The sequence below is a fragment of the Bombyx mori genome, chromosome 9, assembly GCF_030269925.1.
Source record: "Bombyx mori chromosome 9, ASM3026992v2".
Classification (NCBI taxonomy): Eukaryota; Metazoa; Arthropoda; class Insecta; order Lepidoptera; family Bombycidae; genus Bombyx; species Bombyx mori.
The window spans coordinates 6,199,728-6,220,012 of NC_085115.1; the positions used below are offsets into that span (position 1 = coordinate 6,199,728).

Consider the following 20,285-nt stretch of genomic DNA (forward strand, 5'->3'; position numbering starts at 1 on the left):
CACTACATAATTGAAAATAGGAAATTTACATAAGCGTTAATAATGTTTTAAGCAGGAACAGAGATTCTAAATTTTAAGTGTTCAAACACTTTCAGTACACACATGTGCTGAATGCTGCATGCTGAATGCTGAATGCTGCAATACCACTTAAACTATCAAGAAATAAAAATAGACCTTATTGTCTAGTGACGGTATGTAATACGTCATTATTTGATTTTATCGAAAGCTGTTCAGTATCGGAATCATTTGTAAATGGTGGTAGTCAGCAACTACTTCCATTTGACCCCATACAGTCTTTCGGATTATCGATAATCCTTATTTCAATGACCCGCTGGGTCTACAGAGGGACTTGGATTACTTCTGTATATTTTGTACCGTATGTTCCATGGAAAATGCTCTGAGGAAATGTTCGAGATGATACTGTCATTTCATCTTTACTCCACCACCACCGGAATAAAATTCATACTATGTCATTTTGAGATTTGTGCAAAAACTAAGAAATATATTTTGCCACACACCATCCAGAATGAAATACCTTCCGCTACCTTTCAAATTAGGAATATTAATTTAGTTGGTTTCTCGTCTAACTAATATTTTATTTACATTTACTTGTTTGTTTACGTGTTTTTTACCCAAACAAAGTAACTTGTAATTTATGGTCACATGTTATTACTTCTAATCTAAGCAGTGTCGTTTATATAATTTAACCTGAAATTAAGTACTTAACTAAATTCACAAACTAAGAATCTTTGTGATAATAACGTAAAAATAGTTCAAATTAATGTCAAATTTTGGAAAGTGATTTTGATAGTTTTAGCGATATACCAATTTCAGACTGAATGAATGAATATTTTGTTTATTGTCCATATTTTTATTTATTTTTATTCAAAAATAAAATTTAGTAATAAATAAATAAACAATCATTTTTGTGACGCTTGTAACCTAATGTACTTTCTATTTTACTGTCGGTTACGGTGGGAGGTTCCGGGTAATTTTCATAAATAAGATCCTAGGATCACAAAAAGCATACAAGAATGCTTAGAAAGTTTTACTTTATTAATTTTAAACAATTAGGAATCCAATTAGATAAATAATTCGGTATCTAAATTGGAGCCTGTTCCTACACACCTCGATATAATAGATTGGATAATTTTACCTGTTGAGGAGAATTTTATTTAATAAAAATATTTTTAAACAACTGTTAGGGGTCTCATTTTCTTGTGACGGATATGTATTAAAATTTTATCTAACAATTAAGTGAATATAAACGAAAATAAATTATTTGAGCTCTCTCCTGTAAACTTACTCAACGTCACTCAGTTAAGATTGCCTTTCAAGATTCAATAAATATGCAAGCGGTTTCCGTCTAAGGTGGCGTACGGAAATCATTTCAAGAATTAAAAAAAGTCAAGGAAATTTCCGATGAGATTTAATAAGTAACTTGAAATCTTGTTTACTACTCAAGTTGTAAAAACCCTTTAAGTAGGCCAAAGAATTGTTTTCCATTTTTCCACTCAGACTAGGTGTGAGTAAAGGAACACAGAACTACATTTAATAGATGATTATATAGATGATAGATTAATAGATGATAGCAAAAAATATAATTTACACTACTACTAGTGCTAGAGCCTCTTGAGAGCCCGCACAGGTAGGTACCACGATCCGGCCTATTCCTGCGGTAAAGGAGTAATGTGTGTCAGCTTGAAGATTGGGTAGCTGTTCTACTATTCATATTTGCTATACTAACTCATATATCAAGACTGTCCCGGAATAAATACACGAAACTTAAAACCTCATAAGCCAGCACAGGTGCAACACGTCCGGCACTGATACTAGGCTACTTTTTCCTTGACCGCCTACGATCGAAATGTTCTAAAGGTCCTTTTTACGATTATTATTACCTTAGCATCTTTAACATGAACGGAAAACAATCCCATCGAGATAGAACCCCACTATCTACTACTACTACTCAGTTTTAATCGTATTACATTGATACAGCATAAAAACGTAAAAGTATACTTTGTTATTTCATGGCTTCCACCACCTGAGTATGTTTTCAAAAATAATTCATTTGTTTAACTTTCCCACAGTCGACGCTTCGAGTTGAGTATCTTGAAAAACATCAACAGCTGGTAATACTTTCAAGATGCATATCTTAATTTTTACTTCTTGAAATATGATTTTGATCCTTTTTGTTTTCAAGGATTTATGAAGTTTATAGATTACCATATTCTGTTAGCTAAATAAGGTAAGCAATATAATACGATTGAAACAGGTAAATCGAAAAAAGTTTGGGGAGCCTTGAGACAGTCCTTGGTCTAGTAGTGGACTTCTGAAGGCTAATGAAAAATATATGAATAAATATAATGAGCGCTTTCTAAATAGGTACAGAGTGATGACAGATTTTAATTATATTAGAAACAATTTTGCAGATATTATGTAAATGTTTTTATGCTTTTGCTTAGAGAAAGTTGTCATAGTGCATTTGCTATAATCAAATATATAATGCAGGGCTGTTTGAGAGGCTTACTTTTTTGTCTCATTTTGTAACGGACACACGCATTTATAAAATTCAAAACTAGTCACCGACAACAACTTCTATAGAGTAATGTCAAAACGGGCTAGTTTTTGGTGCTTCAGTTGGTCGTCGCTAATTTTTTTCACAATTTCAAAGCTTATGATCACCAAAAACGTTGTTGTTCTATCCTATTAACTATTATGATTGATAAGAACTGAGCTTGTGTAAAATAAAAGTGTAAATCCGGAGCTTAACATTTAAAGTAGTGGCAGAAATTCAGCACAATTAAATCTGTATTTTGTGGTGTAGTAGGCAGTGTATTTCCTTATGCTGTAATATTTCAGCGTTAAAATAATTGTAAAATGGACATCGATTTTAGCAAGGAGAATATTCAGCCCCTGAGAGGTGGTAGAAACCTTGTTCAATTGAGTACGGCGTTGCAGGCTCAATCGGACGCTGATGCTCAAAAACAGCTGCAAATACAAAAAGAGTAAAGAATTTTGTGAATTTTTTTAATAATTTTGAATCAGAATTTCTGTACGATCTAATTGCATACACACATCATAATTTAAAATAAAATATTCGATGCATGAATTGAAGAATTTACCAATGTGAAGATTGTAGGTTCAACTTAAATCTGTTTATAGTGTATCTTATTTGTAGGGAACATGAAACTGCTATTAGAAACTATCAAGGACCAGATCCTCTGGAGCCATGGTTTAATTATATTCAGTGGGTTGAACAGTCTTTCCCAAAGCATGGACATGAAGGACACATTGATAAATTAATTAAAGATTGCCTTCAATTATTTGAAAATGATAAGAAATATTATCAAGATAGAAGATTTGTTAAGTTGTGGATTAAATATGTAAGTAAAGCTTAATGTTATAAATTCTAAATTTATTTTCACAATACTTGTAATTGCCATTTACTGTTTTTGTAAGAGTTACATCTCTGTAATTTTTTTTTATCTTTAAAATGTTTGTAGTTAAAAAAAAAACATTTTTTAGAGCATAAACTCTATTCCAGTTTTAATAATCTGTTTGGCTTAAATGTGTATTACAGAAGTTAGCTAAATCATTATTTAATTACTTTAACATGTGGTGAATGATTTAGGTGGATTGTTTATCAAATCCCTTGGAAATATACCAAAGGCTGTACAGCACAGGAATAGGTGTTGAATGTGCAGAATTTTATAGAGCCTGGGCTTGTTACTGTGAAGAGTCAAGCGACTATAAGAAGGCCAATCAAGTGTACATGCTGGGCCTTCAAGCTAAAGCACAGCCTTTGGATGAGTTAGAACAAGCACATATGTGAGTATAATTAAAAATGATAAATTACTACGATCTTTTTTCTCACAAATCGACAATAGTTTAAAGAATTTGCAATTTTAATAATTAAATGAAAATCTGATACCTTTACAGGAATTTTCAACTGTTCTTTGCCCAACGAATGCTACATGATGATTCTCCAACAAAGAGGAAGGCTGCATCAGCTCTAGCAGAAACAAGAATGGCTCTTACTTCACTAAAGTCTTTTAAGAGACGTAATATAGCCAGTGCACCAATACAAAGAGTCGGTGACACAGTCAAAAGTATAGTGCCTGGTGTAATTAGGCAACATGCTGGAAACTTTGACAATAGAATGCCTAATTCTAATGTTATGGTTAATGTATATGAGGTAATTATTATTCTAGATAATAACTGATAAATCTATCACTTGAAGAAGAATTAAAATGTATGCATTACGAATATAAATTTCAATCTTAAATACTTTATCATAAATGTTTTGTAATGGTGCCTATAGATCAATCACAATTTCTAATTATCAATTAACATATCTTTGCTTTTCTAACTTATTAATGAAAGACTCTCATAGAGAACAAACTATTTCACAGTAAAAATTGTTATTCAATCATAACTATGGCTGTTGATATTGTATATTCTTCTCAGCCTTACAAAAAAGTTATCCTTTAGAGCTTAATTGAATAATTGCGTTATTTTAGGATGGGCCCTCTACATCTCGAGCATCAATACCTGTGCCAGAAGAAAATGAAACTGCTTCTTTGGTGCAGGCGTGTAGTAATGTGGAAAATGAAAAGGAAATTGGTATTTGGACCAATTCTAAAACTAAGATGGTACATGCTAATGTTGTACCACACCAGCCTTTACCTTTTACCCGTAAGTTTCAATTCAGTAGTCTGTATGTCAAAAATGTTTTTTAAATTATATACTTCACTCATTTAACATATTGCAGCATATGAAGATGAAAGCCATGTTTTGAGACTGCCTCCGAACCACATGACATACTGTACAGATGATTTGACATTAAATGTGCCTCTTAGTGTACCTGATCCACCTGATGCAACTAAAATATCTTGTTATAATAAAATACAGGTAATAGTTTTTATTTTTATTTCTATATTCACAGTTTCTGTATTCATGACATATTTATGAAACGCATACCCCGGTAATAAAAAGCTTTTAATGTATTGTATATTGACATCAACATTCAATAACGAAATAAAAAATCAAGCTTAATCTACCACGTGTATGCTAGACAACAGAAGAAAAAAGGGTGGAAAACACTATCAGCTACATGATATATGTGTCAACAATACAGTTTTTCTTTAGACATGTCCTAGTAGTTTACTTAAAAATTTCATCGGCATCTGATCTGTAATGAATGTAATGAGATTTAACATTATTATTTTATTCACAGGTATATGTAGATAATACAGAATATAGTTTAGAAGAAATAAGAGCAAGAAAATACAACTTGATATTTAAGCCTATGGCTGAGGAAAAAATGGATACTGCAAAGCTAGAACAAACATATAACAATATTAACCAAACTTTAGCCCAATGTAGTGCACTAGAAACCTTAGCCAATTGTGCTTTAGATCCTGAACAAGACCACTTAGGACAATTGATGCCTTTAACTATACCTACATTACAAAATATTACCAAAGTAACAAACATGCACTCTCCTGGTGAACCAAAAGTGTTAGTAAATTTGGATTCCAAAGAATTAAGTGAGCTTTCTAGTAAGAAAAATGAAGAGAGTATGAGGCCTTCAAATGTAGATAAAGAAAATCTGATGCACCAGTATGCACCTAATAACTATAGTGCAGAAAATGAAGGTGGAAACTATGGGAAAAATAATTTAATGGAGGAATTCAACAGAAGTCTTATGGGTAATATACTTGGAGATTCTGTTACTGTAAACACTAAAGAAGCAAGGTGGGAACTTAGGAATTTATTTAATGACAATGGTAAGTAATTTTATTTCATGTTTCAAAATGGAGTCCTCAAGTCAATTTGCAGGGTTTTTAATCCTTGTCGTCTTCAGCACTGTTTAGCTTTTGGTTTAGCCTTATGTATAGCATCATGCATGCATGCATGGAGGCTTGATGGTCTAATTTCAGCTTTTTCCTGTTGATGATCAGACACTTCCGCAAAGTCAAATTAATAGGCTTTATTTCGTGGTTAGCACCTACTATCTAACTCACTGCCTTATTGGCACAGAGAACAACCTGCTTTTTCACATGTATCCCCAAAACCATTCAATTTCGTGTTCTCATCACTGAGCCGTGACTCCCCAATGCAAGCTGCCTATATTTTACTGCACACAGAAAAGTGTTGTTATGTGAGTTCAGTGTTATTCATCGCTATTATTAATATTGATATATATCATTACTCCTTGCAGAACCAACGATAGTTCAGCCTGTAGTGCAGCAATTTGAAGTGCCTAATTTTGATATCCACGAGGATAGGTCTGTGACGATGGCTATAAATAGTAAGAAAAATTCTGACTTACGTAATGCAGAAGATTCACCTCAGGATAAAGAAAATGAAAATAAATTTACCATGCCTGTGGCGGTTCCTCAACAGAATGTAAGTTTTTGGGTTTTAAAGTATAATATAGTATAAAGCAGATATTACATTGTTAAAAAAGATTGGTACATCATTAATCATTTCTATAATCATGTTTAATTAGTAGTTGAAAATATGAAAAATGGAGGCATACGTGTATACATATAATTAAGTACTACATTTAGACATCTACTTTGCACTATCGTCAGTTATTCAGTTAGTCAGTTATTCGCTATTCGAAAATTTATACGTTTACAATTGTTTTTAATAGGTAAACAAGACTGCATACTATGAAGAACCTTCATGCACACAAGTTTTCAATTTCAACATCAATGATGCAAGCACTCCAAACATGTCTCAGTTTAAGAAACCTATCAGTGGAATTGATCATTCAAATAAATTCAGTGGTGTTCCAAAGTTCAGTATAGATGAGAGTGTTATAGAACATGGAGAACAAGGACTACATAAAAGGGAAGATAATTCCAGACAGCTACTTACAGATCAACATGCTACTGTAGACCACCAAGGAATTGGGTTATCTGTCATTATGGAAGCAACAAGAGAATACAACAGGTATTCTGAAATAAATAAATTGTAAAATTTTGTGAAATTTGCATAGTATTAAGAGTAATTATGAACAGTGCCTTCGACAGATGAAATGTGTATAAATTTGTAATTTACTTTGATTTTAGTAAGTCTGGGTCGAGTTCTTCGGGCCAGTCAACGCGAACTAATTTTACTGGCTATACAACAAACTACGACTCTATATATAATAATAATGATCCCCAACAGCCTATGACATCAAAAAGAAGCTCTATATCAACGCAACCTAGGCATGTAAATGGACAATTTGCTAGAGCTCATTCAAAACGAGAATTAATGGAAACGAAACCTACTGTTCAAACGCCGTCCGCATCAGTGCCTTATTTGTCTCACGATCATCAGTATCAGAAACCAACGCCTTCAAATTATAATGGTTATTCTCCACAAACGCAACGGCCTATGCATAGCCATTATCAACAAAATTATGGCTACCAACAAGGTTACGGGAACAATCAACAGCAACAAGGTTTCGCAAGCCCAAGTCCTAATCCTTATAATAGTCCCCAACATCCTGGTATGCAAAGTCCACATGCTATGAGTAACAACATACCACCTGCTTTCCAAAGCCCTACATATTCAAACCAAGTAGGATATCACAGTCCTGGTCATGCAATGATGAGTCCACAACATGGTTATGGCAGCCGTCAAGATTATCACTATCCTAATCAAACAGACAGGCAACATGTTTATGCAAATCAACAACCTCAACAGTCAGGCGTCTTCCAAAGCCCTCCACATCAAACGCAGTATCAAAATACTCAATATTATCAAAGACCTAATCAAATGGCGGTAAATCAAGGTTACAACCAACAACAGCAGCAGCATGTTAATTATCCTATGCACAATCAGTACAATAATACAAATGTGTATGGTTCACACCCTGCTAATCAAAGTTATAATGCAGTGCAAAATTCGTATAGACAGTCACCCAAACAGATAGTAGAAAATCAATCCACTGTTTATGGAACCAATAACCAGCCCTTCCAAGTATATCAAAGTCCTCAAACATCACAAAATAGTTATCAAAATTCTAGTATGTATAGAACTCACACATCTCAAGAAGCTCTAGTCAAACATCATGAAACTGGGGCAGATTCAAATGTTGACAATAAATCGCAACCGAAAATAAAACCTAGCATATCGCAAAACAAAAGCCCAACAAATACTTTGAGAGATGCTAGACAAGACCAACCTACTCAACCTAATGCAAAAGTTGGACAAAACTCACCTAATATGGGATTCTCTAATCAGTTCCTAAACTTTATTTCAAATAGAAATGAACCTAAGGACAATGCTAATACTCCTAAATTTACCAATAGCCCTAGTATTTCTCAAAAAATGCATAAGAACTTGTATGTTTCGAGTCCTGAGCAAGCACAAATCCCACCTTCATCCGGTATGTCTGATTCTGACAGCAAGGATGGAATGACTGCACAAACTGCAACACCTATTCAATCTGCTAAAGTGACTCATACAATTGAAAAACAAAAAGATATATCAAAAAGACAATTAGATTTTGAAAATAGAACTGATTTCCAATCTGAAGACAGCAGAGATTCCATGAGTAAAGAAAGCAGGATCTCAATGGTTTATTCTAGACAATCTGATGGCTATGGTATGGATGTAGATAGTGAAAATTCAATGGAATGTGGGTCATTTAAATCTACCCATTCCATATCAATGGTTGAAACAAGTGATTTACCCAGACCTGCAGATGTTGATTTTCCAAAATTAATTGATCCTTTTAATAGAAAACTCTTAGACTCCTTATTAGAGTATGTCAAGTTCCCGAACAAAACACATGCAGATGGATATGTAGAAGTGAGATCTGTTCCAAAACTTCAAGTTGCCACCACAATCAGTATTGGAGGTAACAAATTCTCTATTGAGAAACAATTAGGAAAAGGAAATTATGGAGCTGTATTCCTCTGTCATGATCTACATGCTAATAGATCTGCTGCTGTAAAATATCAAAAACCCAGCAGACCTTGGGAATTCTACATTTGTCAGGAGATAAAGTCTAGAATAAAAGATCCATTTATGGTATGAAACAATGTTATAAATTTATGTGTATAGTCTTTCATTTAGTAGACTTGAAATGATAATTGAGGTTCTTTTGCAACAGCTTCCAGGATACATGGATATCACAACTGCATTTATTGGTGAAAACGCAAGCTTATTTGTATCAGAATATTCAAAATATGGGTCTTTATTAGATGTTGCCAATAAAATTAAAGCTGCCACAACAAAGTGCATAAATGAATTAATTGTTATATTATTAACATCTGAAATGCTATCAATCGTTCATTATTTACACAAAGCCCAGATAATTCATGCGGATATAAAACCTGACAACTTCTTGTTGATGAAAATGTAAGTAACTTGCTCTGAAATTAGTCATAAAAAAGAAAATTCTCACGATTTTTTTTATCTTAAAAATTCCAGACCGGCTCAGGAATGGAGAACTCCTTCATTACAACTAATAGATTTAGGTTGTGCAATAGATATGTCACTATTTCCGGAAGGTACTACATTTAAAGAGGTAAATATTTTTTTATTAAATATTTAAACATGAAAATTGACACTAAAGCTATTAAGACACCATCAAAAATCTTTCTATTATAGTTAATTGCAACCGAAGGCTTTACCTGTACGGAAATGAGAGAAGGCAAACCATGGACCTACCAAACAGATCTGTATTGCTTAGCTGGAACAATACATGTAATTTTGATGGGGAGCTACATGAAGGTAGCGAATCGTCTCGGACAATGGAACATAGATAAAAAACTACCTAGGTAAGAAATCTATATGTGAAATGATAATATTGTTTTTACTGGTAGTAGGAATACGTCATCTCGGATCCTCCCGATCCACTAACGGTGCTTCTAGGTACTTCAAGCACCGGTCACCGTTCTCGTCGAACCCGTCGCTTGCGACGAAGGGCTCGACGAGTAAATTAACTCTCAGACACAGCCCACTGAGTTTCTCGCCGGATCTTCTCAGTGGGTTGCGTTTCCGATCCGGTGGTAGATTCTGCGAAGCACGGCTCTTGCTAGGGTTCGTGTTAGCAACGTCATCAGGTTTGAGCCCCGTGAGCTCACCTACAAACGTTAGGGTTACGCTGAAATAGCCTCTCAAGGCTCTCAGCTAAGGAAGGAAAAAAAAAAAAAAAAAAACTGGTAGTAGGACCTCTTGTTACCTCTGCACAGGTAGGTACCACCACCACAAAAAAAAATGTATTTGGCCATATTTTTTCTAATTCTATTTGGAAAGTATTTGGGAAGTAGACCCAAGGTGCTTGAATAATCACAATATGAAGTAGATGTGCAGCTGCCAGTGATAAGCTACGAACTTTGAGAAATAAATTTGATGTCTCAAATGTATAGTTATAACGATTCTTTTTTCAAAGAGATATTATCGATTGCGTCATTGCAGAAATTGGTTGGATTTTATTTTAAATTTTATATTAAGTAGCTATTTCCATGCACTGTGTTGTTTTGTTTTGGCCTCCACATTGTTTTTCCTGATCACTGACAAGTCGTAGGCGGTCCAACCAATGAAGTAGGAAACCTATGGAAATGAAACGTCAACCAAAATTTCGTGCCAGTGTGACGTCATCTGGCCACAAAACATGGCGGCTTTAGTGCTGTACAAAAGATTTCAATGTTATCAGGTTTTATCGATAAACGTTCTTGGCTCATTTTATTTTAAATATTGTGAGTATTATTTATTTGTAGAATTTATACTTTAATGGGAAGTAAGTAGGTGTATTGTTATGTGCAAATATGATATGATTTAGATGGGTGAAATCTAAGACAAGTTCGTCCTTCGAATTTGCCAAGTAAACGATATAATGATTTTTAAAAGTTGCTACACCGATTTTATAAGGTTGTCGTTTGTCGCAAAACATAAAGATATGGCGTAGTTCAAAGCCATCAGCCCATTTCTAGCATGCTAAATGTTATCGTATTTTAAGTACGTGTTTTTCTTAGACTATTACAATCTATTTTAATTGTTTTGCTGACTCTAAAGTCCGTAACATACTACCGCAGCGCACCCCAAGGAAGATGCGCCGCACTATTTGAATCACTTTCGCTTAAGAGTGATTCAAATTTTAAACTTATCAAGGGACCGCGTGAAAAAAAAAACACCTACAGAACATTTATTCATTAATTACAAACGTCATTCCTTGTGACTTCCTCTCTAAACTCATTTAATTATTAAATATTTAACAAATTTACAATAGTATTTTACTCACTGCGGAATAAAACTATTTTATTTAAATAGTTCCGAAGAGATTTTGTCGGTAGCCTTTTTCCCGAAATATCTAAACAGAATGTCTAAATATGTTTTGATGACATATTTTAAAGTGGTATTTATGATTAGTGTCATGATCAATAGATTCCGACCGAAAAATGGATTTTTCGGATGAGGGCTCTATAATGAATTTAAATACATATAGATAATAGTTTTAGGGCATCGACTTTCTTAAGATCCTATAAAATACGTTTTAATTATTAGTTTTATATGTTTTAAGCATAATAAATTATGAAATTTTATATAATCAATCATATTAAATCGATATCAAAGTCAATAAATAATGTACAACCCAAAACAGACGGCCGAACTGACGTGACAATGACATTTGGCGCGCTAAACATGGCGGATTTTCGGCCTCATTAGACGGAGACGGAGATATTTACGTATATTCATGTTTCATTTTATGTACGCACTGAAATACTGTTATATTGTTTTCCTGCGAGTTAAAGTGCTGAGTAAGAACGAGATAGATATATGTTTATGTATGTGCCTTCAAAATGGGTGCTATTTATATAAGCAATTGTACGTATAGAACAATATGTCGTGTCCCTACTATATAGGTCTATGGGTCCAACACGCGGAAACAACTGAGCAACTTTTTTTTTTTTTTTTTTTTTTTTTTTTTTTTTTTTTTTTTTTTTTTTTTTTTTTTTTTTTTTTTTTTTTTTTTTTTTTTTTTTTTTTTTTTTTTTCCTACCTAAGCTGATAGCCCTAGCGGCTATTTCAGCGTAACCCTAACTTTAGTAGGTGAGCTCACGGGGCTCAAACCTGACGATGTTGCTAACACGAACCCTAGCAAGAGTCGTGCTTCGCAGAATCTACCACCGGATCGGAAACGCGACCCACTGAGAAGATCCGGCGAGAAACTCAGTGGGCTGTGTCTGAGAGTTAATTTACTCGTCGAGCCCTTCATCGCAAGCGACGGGTTCGACGAGAACGGTGACCGGTGCTTGAAGTACCTAAAAGCACCGTTAGTGGATCGGGAGGATCCGAGATGACGTGTTTTGGGCGACGTCGACTGCTTTCCATTCTGTCCGCAGGATCGGGAATGTAGTTACCGGCGGCCACGATGAGAGGGTTCTCGTGTCGTGCCGCTTTATCGAAGTGGCGCATGGACGCCGACTGAAGATACTTACTGATGGACTCTAAGTCCAGGTCGTCATGGAGGTCGACGTTCCTGACGAACCACGGGGCTCCGACGGCTATCCTGCAAAAACGGGATTGAATGATTTGAAAGGATTTTAAGTGTATGCGGGCCGCGTGAGCGAACACTACACTTGCATAGGTCATGACGGGGCGTATGCAAGTTTTGTAGAGTGTCACCTTATTTCTAAGGGACATTTTACTTCGCCTACATATCATCGGGTAGAGACGTCCTAGAATGAAGGCGGCACGGTCGCGTACCGTCTTGATGTGGGGGCGGAATGTCATCCTACTGTCGAGGGTGACGCCTAAATATTTGACCTTCGGGGCCCACGGTATGGGCTGGTCGAACATCGTGATTGGGCGAACGGCGGGGGCGGGGGTGTTGACGCGCCTAGTCGGGAGAGGGATGCTCAGCGTGGTGTTCGGAGGGCGACCCCTTTTGAAGAGCACCGCTGTGCTTTTCGTGGGGTTAATGTCGATGCGCCACTTCCGGAACCACTGTCCCATGGTGGTAGCTGCGGTCTGAAGTCGTCGATGAAGCAACGCCTTCTTCCTACACGAGTAGTAGATGGCGGTGTCATCGGCGAAGAGCGCCAGATGGGTCTCCGGAGACCGGGGTATATCGTTGATATACAAACTGAATAGTAACGGGGAGAGGGCGGAGCCTTGCGGGACTCCGGCTGTGACGTGACGGGGCCGGGAACGCGTTCCCTGGACTCGATATCGGAACGAACGGTTCGACAAGTAGTCTCGTATGATGAGCACGAGTCTGTCTGGCACTCCCATGTTATACAGTTTGTATATCAAACCGTTGTGCCAGACTTTGTCGAACGCCTTCGCTATATCGAAGAAGAGGGCTCCTGTCGGAATGGGTTTCCGCCTGTTCAGCCCTAGTAAGATGTGCTCCGTGAGGCGGTGCACTTGATGGACGCACGAGTGTCTGGCGCGGAATCCAAACTGCTCGTACTGAGCAACTACTCAGTTGTTTCTGCGGTATTGGTGACCACTCATCATCAGATATCCTCCTCGGTCTTTCAAGGAAAAAAAACACCCAACCACCGTTATTATACGAACTTATAAACAATGCAGACTTAAAATTTATCACAAATTGTTCATCTAAATTCATATGTTGATGTAACTTAGTCAGATGTAGATTGATATGTTAATTATTACTAACCGTATTATTAATTCGCACTAACTTCGACTGCTTATAAATCATTGGACTACCTGTTTCCTAACTATATTGTTTATTTTCTTCTAGGTACATGAAGGTTAGTTTGTGGGACAAAATTTTTACAACCCTTCTAAATGTTCCTGACTGTAAAAACTTACCTGATTTAATGGATCTCAAAAATGAAGTCGATAGCGTATTACATGAAGTTGATAATCTTGGCTCCCAACTTCGTAATTTTGCAAATGTGCTTAAATCTAGGTAATTAAGGTAGGGCTCATACTGTATTTATTGCATTTAGAAATTATATGGCGTTTGTAAGAGTAACATGTCCTGAAGATGAATTAAGATACAAATTATATCTAAGTTTATGTGTTCCTGAAGTCTTTCATCAGGTTGACCTGGTTGTCTAATAAAAGCAATGAGTATTATATTAATATAATGACTGTCTTTTCGGGCACTTAACTATACAAGCCTTGTTGTTTAGCGAAATGTGATATTGTGAACTTATAGGTTTTTTTTCTGTTAAAATAAAACATGCTTAGATTAACTTGTTAGCGTAACTAATAAAATGTTGAAATATTAGTTAGGTTTCGTTTATTTTTGTACAACCTATAAAACTTGCACATTTCACATTTCTTGTTCGAGTTGTAAAGGAAATAAAAGCTACATGGTTGATAAAATGTGTTCTCATTTTTTACCTATTTTCAAACTCCAAATAATTAAATTAAAATTATTATAAATAATTATATTACATATTATATGAATTATTTAAAGCTTACGACCCAATCTAAAATTATGATAATTAAAGCAAGCTTACATAGTTTTACAATCACCCCCGTTCACCCTCTCTAACCAATCAATACCATGGACCAGAAAGGTCAAATATCTGGGAGTCATCCTGGATGCACCCCTGAAATTCTGCCCAGTCTCTCCGCCACTGCGCCGCGTTTATCCAGACCGGCAGACTTTTTTTGGGCCGGATCCGAACTTACGAACTTACGGAAGTTCGTAAGTAAGCTCCCTAGGGAGCGCGCGGGATATGTGGGACTTGACGATCTGCAAGTTGTTGGGAGCAGACCGCGGGCGCAAGGACTTTTAGGGCCCTACCGCACAAACGACTCCCCTGCACTCTTACACCCGACGTCCGATCTCCCTCCGGGTTCAGAACCCGGTCGACTCGGGGGTTTCCCGCGGTCAACACTACAACCAGACACCGGCGCCACCTCGACGACGCCCTACCGACGGGTCGTCAAGGCGATAGTCGACGACCAACGACGCCGGTCTCCGCGGTACGGCGACCCTATCAGGCCGCTCGGGCGATGCCGCTAGTGTTCCGGGATACCCCGCTGAGCCAGAACGAACCTGCCGGGTTGGAATGCGATACACCACCGACCGGGTTGCTCTTCCACAGTATGTTCGGCGACGACAGCGACGACAATGCGGACCGCACCCGCAGCCGCCGACGCGTCGTCCCGTTCTCCTGGTGCCAGCACGCTAGTGACGGTAGCGTGCGGCGCAGCCTCAATCCCCTTAGGTGGCGACCTAAGGGGGTTGAGGGCGACCGTGACAATTACTGGGAGGAGACTGCCTCCTAATAGGGCCCGGAGCTGGACAAACGGCCTTCTTCAACTCCCGGGTCGGCGGCGGTGGCACGGCGCCGAGAGGGAAGAAGAGCTCTCCCTCTCCCGTTCCACCGCCTCCTTTTCCTAGGTGGTGGACTCGCAGAAGTCAAGCATAATCATTAATTAATTTAGTCTAACATGTAAGACTTAATGAGTAATTATAATAAAAAATAGAATAAACATTAATTCATTTATTGTCTTTATTTTTCAATTCTAGTCTTTGTTTCTTTCTTTCTTGATATTCATGAACATTATCAAATTTTCTTTTATACAAAACCTTAATTGATTCCAATTTATTACTACAAATTATATTTTTCTGTACATCTCCAAACATTACAATATTTTTATTAAATTCTATTAACATCTTTTCAGATATTGACATGTTATAAATGGTCAAATAAGCACTTGAAATATCATACAGATAAAGATTTAAACCAAAAAATAGTAAAGATGATGGCAATTTTTCTACCTTTAACTTATATTCTAATTTATGGCTAAACCCGTGGAAATCATCTAAATTTAAATTGTAAATAAATACAATATTCAAACCATGAAGAGCAATAGCTATTAGAGTTACATGTTTATTAACTTTGGTTACTGCAAAAGCAACAATTGGCAAAGATTTGATTTCAACACCCTCTGAATCCATTTGTTTTATGAATACTTCTTTTAAATTTTCATCATCAATTATATCATTTGTATCAATTGTGTGGCATAATTGTCCTTTAACATAGTCCCACAGTTTTACAGTTCCATCACCTGAAGTACTTATCAAATAATTATAATTATTAGGTAAGATTTCAATATTTTTTACAAATTCTTTATGGCCTAAACAGTATGTTTCAATATTGTATGTGTTAGGATAGCAAGATATCCTAATTTTTTCATCTCTGTCGCATGTGATTATATATTTTTCATCAATAGTTTGCAATATATCCAAAAGAATGCTTAAATGCCCCAGCAATTTTATACCAGATTTTCCTTCATCTTCTAGATTATACAACAAAGCATCACCAGATTTATCTGCTACTAAAATGTGTTTGTTATTCTGAGTAAATCTTATTTTACTGGCACTTCTTGGTAGGATTATCTTTTTGAGAATTTCAAGACATGATGAAAACACTACCAAATTTTTCGATATTGATGTAATTACCGCTATGTATTTCTGATCACCCGAAACGGTAATATCTACGATGCAATCATTCTCGGTCTCTTCCGATGTTGATAATGTTATTATTTTATGTGTATGATAATCATAATAATCTAGAAGTAAATTTCTTGCGGCAACTATAAAGTTATCGTTTACTGAAAAACAAGTCATAATTTTATTATAACTCCTATGTACTTTATTACTTTACTTACTTTTAATAGCAAACTTTAGCAAAGTAAGATTTTTAGGCTAAAAAACTTTTTTTAATTTATTAATTTTTAGATTGACATAGGGAACATAGTTCATACTACCTACTTCGTAATAAATGTCAAAGCCATGTCTGTTGTATGAAAAATTACATGAAACGGGATGAAATTTGAAATATTATTGATTTTGGAGATAAAATTACCTAATAAAGAGAGATATAATATGACAATATCATAGGTATAGGATGTGATAAAATGAAAAACCTTTCAGTAAATGTTGTTTGTTTATTGAAAGTTCAAAGGACTTTTTGGAAGCCACGTTCAGCCATTTTGATAAATTTGTTAATAATATATTTTCACAGGTACTAATAAAGTTAATTATGATTAAGGTACCAGTATTAGACACTTACAGCTGAAAAAACACAAAATCACAACATAAAACAAATTACCTTCGTTACGTGCTAAAATTGACTAGATATTTGTTTTTTTTTATGTTTGGAAATTGGATAAGTGCGTTGCCATTTTCGCGTTCCTAAATATCTTCAATTATCAAATATCTACATTTTCTGTTATAGGAAAAATGATATGCTATAAGCTAAATGATTAATCATATGAATTGAAATGAGATGCAGTTGATTAATATGAGACTTCAGTCAATTAGGATAAAATTAGATTAAACGAGATGAGGTGGGATGAAATAAATTCGCAGTAAAATGCTGGTTATCTACCGAGACTTTTCCAGTGGACTTTTTGAAGCCATATTTAAGCACTTTCACAGATACTAAATAGATAATAAATCTGAAAAAACCTAAACCACGACAAAATTTAACTATTTATACAGCTTGGTGCCTCACGCTCCCGCCAAAAAGTTCGGAAGCAGATTTGATTATGATTTTCGTATGCTGTACATTGTCAATGTCACTGTGGTGTCATTCCATAGTAGACCTATATAGTAGGGACACGACATAGACCTATATAGTAGGGACACGACATATTGTTCTATACGTACAATTGCTTATATAAATAGCACCCATTTTGAAGGCACATACATAAACATATATCTATCTCGTTCTTACTCAGCACTTTAACTCGCAGGAAAACAATATAACAGTATTTCAGTGCGTACATAAAATGAAACATGAATATACGTAAATATCTCCGTCTCCGTCTAATTAGGCCGAAAATCCGCCATGTTTAGCGCGCCAAATGTCATTGTCACGTCAGTTCGGCCGTCTGTTTTGGGTTGTACATTATTTATTGACTTTGATATCGATTTAATATGATTGATTATATAAAATTTCATAATTTATCATGCTTAAAACATACAAAAATAATAATTAAAACGTATTTTATAGGATCTCAAGAAAGTCGATGTCCTAAAACTATTATCTATATGTATTTAAATTCATTATGGAGCCCTCATCCGAAAAATCCATTTTCGGTCGGAATCTATTGATCATGACACTAATCATAAATACCACTTTAAAATATGTCATCAAAACATATTTAGACATTCTGTTTAGATATTTCGGGAAAAAGGCTACCGACAAAATATCTTCGGAACTATTTAAATAAAATAGTTTTATTCCGCAGTGAGTAAAACACTATTGTAAATTTGTTAAATATTTAATAATTAAGTGATTTTAGAGAGGAAGTCACAAGGAATGACGTTTTTAATTAATGAATAAATGTTCTGTAGGTGTTTTTTTTTTCACGCGGTCCCTTGATAAGTTTAAAATTTGAATCACTCTCAAGCGAAAGTGATTCAAATGGTGCGGCGCACCTTCCTTGGGGTGCGCTGCGGTAGTATGTTACGGACTTTAGAGTCAGCAAAACAATTAAAATAGATTGTAATAGTCTAAGAAAAACACGTACTCAAAATACGATAACATTTAGCATGCTAGAAATGGGCTGATGGCTTTGAACTACGCCATATCTTTATGTTTTGCGACAAACGACAACTTTATAAAATCAGTGTAGCAACTTTTAAAAATCATCATATCGTTTACTTGGCAAATTCGAAGGACGAACTTGTCTTAGATTTCACCCATCTAAATCATATCATATTTGCACATAACAATATACCTACTTACTTCCCATTAAAGTATAAATTCTACAAATAAATAATACTCAACAATATTTAAAATAAAATGAGCCAAGAACGTTTATCGATAAAACCTGATAACATTGAAATCTTTTGTACAGCACTAAAGCCGCCATGTTTTGTGGCCAGATGACGTCACAGTGGCACGAAATTTTTGTTGACGTTTCATTTCCATAGGTTTCCTACTTCATTGGGACACGACATATTGTTCTATACGTACAATTGCTTATATAAATAGCACCCATTTTGAAGGCACATACATAAACATATATCTATCTCGTTCTTACTCAGCACTTTAACTCGCAGGAAAACAATATAACAGTATTTCAGTGCGTACATAAAATGAAACATGAATATACGTAAATATCTCCGTCTCCGTCTAATGAGGCCGAAAATCCGCCATGTTTAGCGCGCCAAATGTCATTGTCACGTCAGTTCGGCCGTCTGTTTTGGGTTGTACATTATTTATTGACTATGATATCGATTTAATATGATTGATTATATAAAATTTCATAATTTATCATGCTTAAAACATACAAAAATAATAATTAAAACGTATTTTATAGGATCTCAAGAAAGTCGATGTCCTAAAACTATTATCTATATGTATTTAAATTCATTATGGAGCCCTCATCCGAAAAATCCATTTTTCGGTCGGAATCTATTGATCATGACAGTAATCATAAATACCTCTTTAAAATATGTCATCAAAACATATTTAGACATTCTGTTTAAATATTTCGGGAAAAAGGCTACCGACAAAATCTCTTCGGAACTATTTAAATAAAATAGTTTTATTCCGCAGTGAGTAAAACACTATTGTAAATTCGTTAAATATTTAATAATTAAGTGATTTTAGAGAGGAAGTCACAAGGAATGACGTTTGTAATTAATGAATAAATGTTCTGTAGGTGTTTTTTTTTTCACGCGGTCACTTGATAAGTTTGAAATTTGAATCACTCTCAAGTGAAAGTGATTCAAATGGTGCGGCGCACCTTCCTTGAGGTGCGCTGCGGTAGTGTGTTACGGACTTTAGAGTCAGCAAAACAATTAAAATAGATTGTAATAGTCTAAGAAAAATAACATTTAGCATGCTAGAAATGGGCAGATGGCACTGTACTACGCCATATCTTTATGTTTTGTGACAAACGACAACTTTATAAAATCAGTGTAAAATCAGTGGCAAATTCGAAGGACGAACTTGTCTTAGATTTCACACATCTAAATCATATCATATTTGCACATAACAATATACCTACTTACTTCCCATTAAAGTATTAATTCTACAAATAAATAATACTCAACAATATTTAAAATAAAATGAGCCAAGAACGTTTATCGATAAAACCTGATAACATTGAAATCTTTTGTACAGCACTAAAACCGCCATGTTTTGTGGTCAGATGACGTCACAGTGGCACGAATGTTTTGTTGACGTTTCATTTCCATAGGTTTCCTACATAGACCTATTTTCCTACTTCAGTGGAGTATGTACCGTACAATGGGGTAAATAGGGACAAAATCGACCTTCAGATTGAATTTTAAAATAGTTCCAATTAAATAGTCA

At 35.3% G+C, this 20,285-nt stretch overlaps 2 protein-coding genes and 1 long non-coding RNA gene across 3 annotated transcripts; 1 reads left to right on the forward strand and 2 right to left on the reverse strand.

The window, feature by feature from the left end:
- The first annotated feature begins 2,543 nt into the window (after positions 1 to 2,543).
- Positions 2,544 to 14,316, forward strand: LOC101742536 (mitotic checkpoint serine/threonine-protein kinase BUB1 beta). The gene is made up of 14 exons (XM_038012849.2): positions 2,544 to 3,008; positions 3,182 to 3,386; positions 3,635 to 3,831; positions 3,943 to 4,198; positions 4,524 to 4,698; positions 4,775 to 4,914; positions 5,240 to 5,792; positions 6,227 to 6,414; positions 6,665 to 6,966; positions 7,086 to 9,039; positions 9,122 to 9,369; positions 9,442 to 9,538; positions 9,622 to 9,791; positions 13,724 to 14,316. The coding sequence occupies exons 1-14, from the start codon at positions 2,881 to 2,883 to the stop codon at positions 13,896 to 13,898; spliced, it is 4,788 nt and encodes a 1,595-aa protein (XP_037868777.1). The 5' UTR covers positions 2,544 to 2,880; the 3' UTR covers positions 13,899 to 14,316.
- A 1,118-nt stretch (positions 14,317 to 15,434) lies between these two features.
- Positions 15,435 to 16,687, reverse strand: LOC101742388 (tRNA (guanine-N(7)-)-methyltransferase non-catalytic subunit wuho). Its single transcript, XM_004925163.5, has one exon. It carries the CDS (start codon positions 16,577 to 16,579, stop codon positions 15,446 to 15,448), a length of 1,134 nt encoding a protein of 377 aa, XP_004925220.1. The 5' UTR covers positions 16,580 to 16,687; the 3' UTR covers positions 15,435 to 15,445.
- A 192-nt stretch (positions 16,688 to 16,879) lies between these two features.
- LOC134199357 (uncharacterized) lies at positions 16,880 to 17,733 on the reverse strand. Its single transcript, XR_009973814.1, has 2 exons — positions 17,343 to 17,733; positions 16,880 to 17,026 (listed from the first exon to the last, which is right to left on the reverse strand). It is a non-coding gene; the product is annotated as an uncharacterized LOC134199357 (long non-coding RNA).
- Positions 17,734 to 20,285: the final 2,552 nt, after the last annotated feature.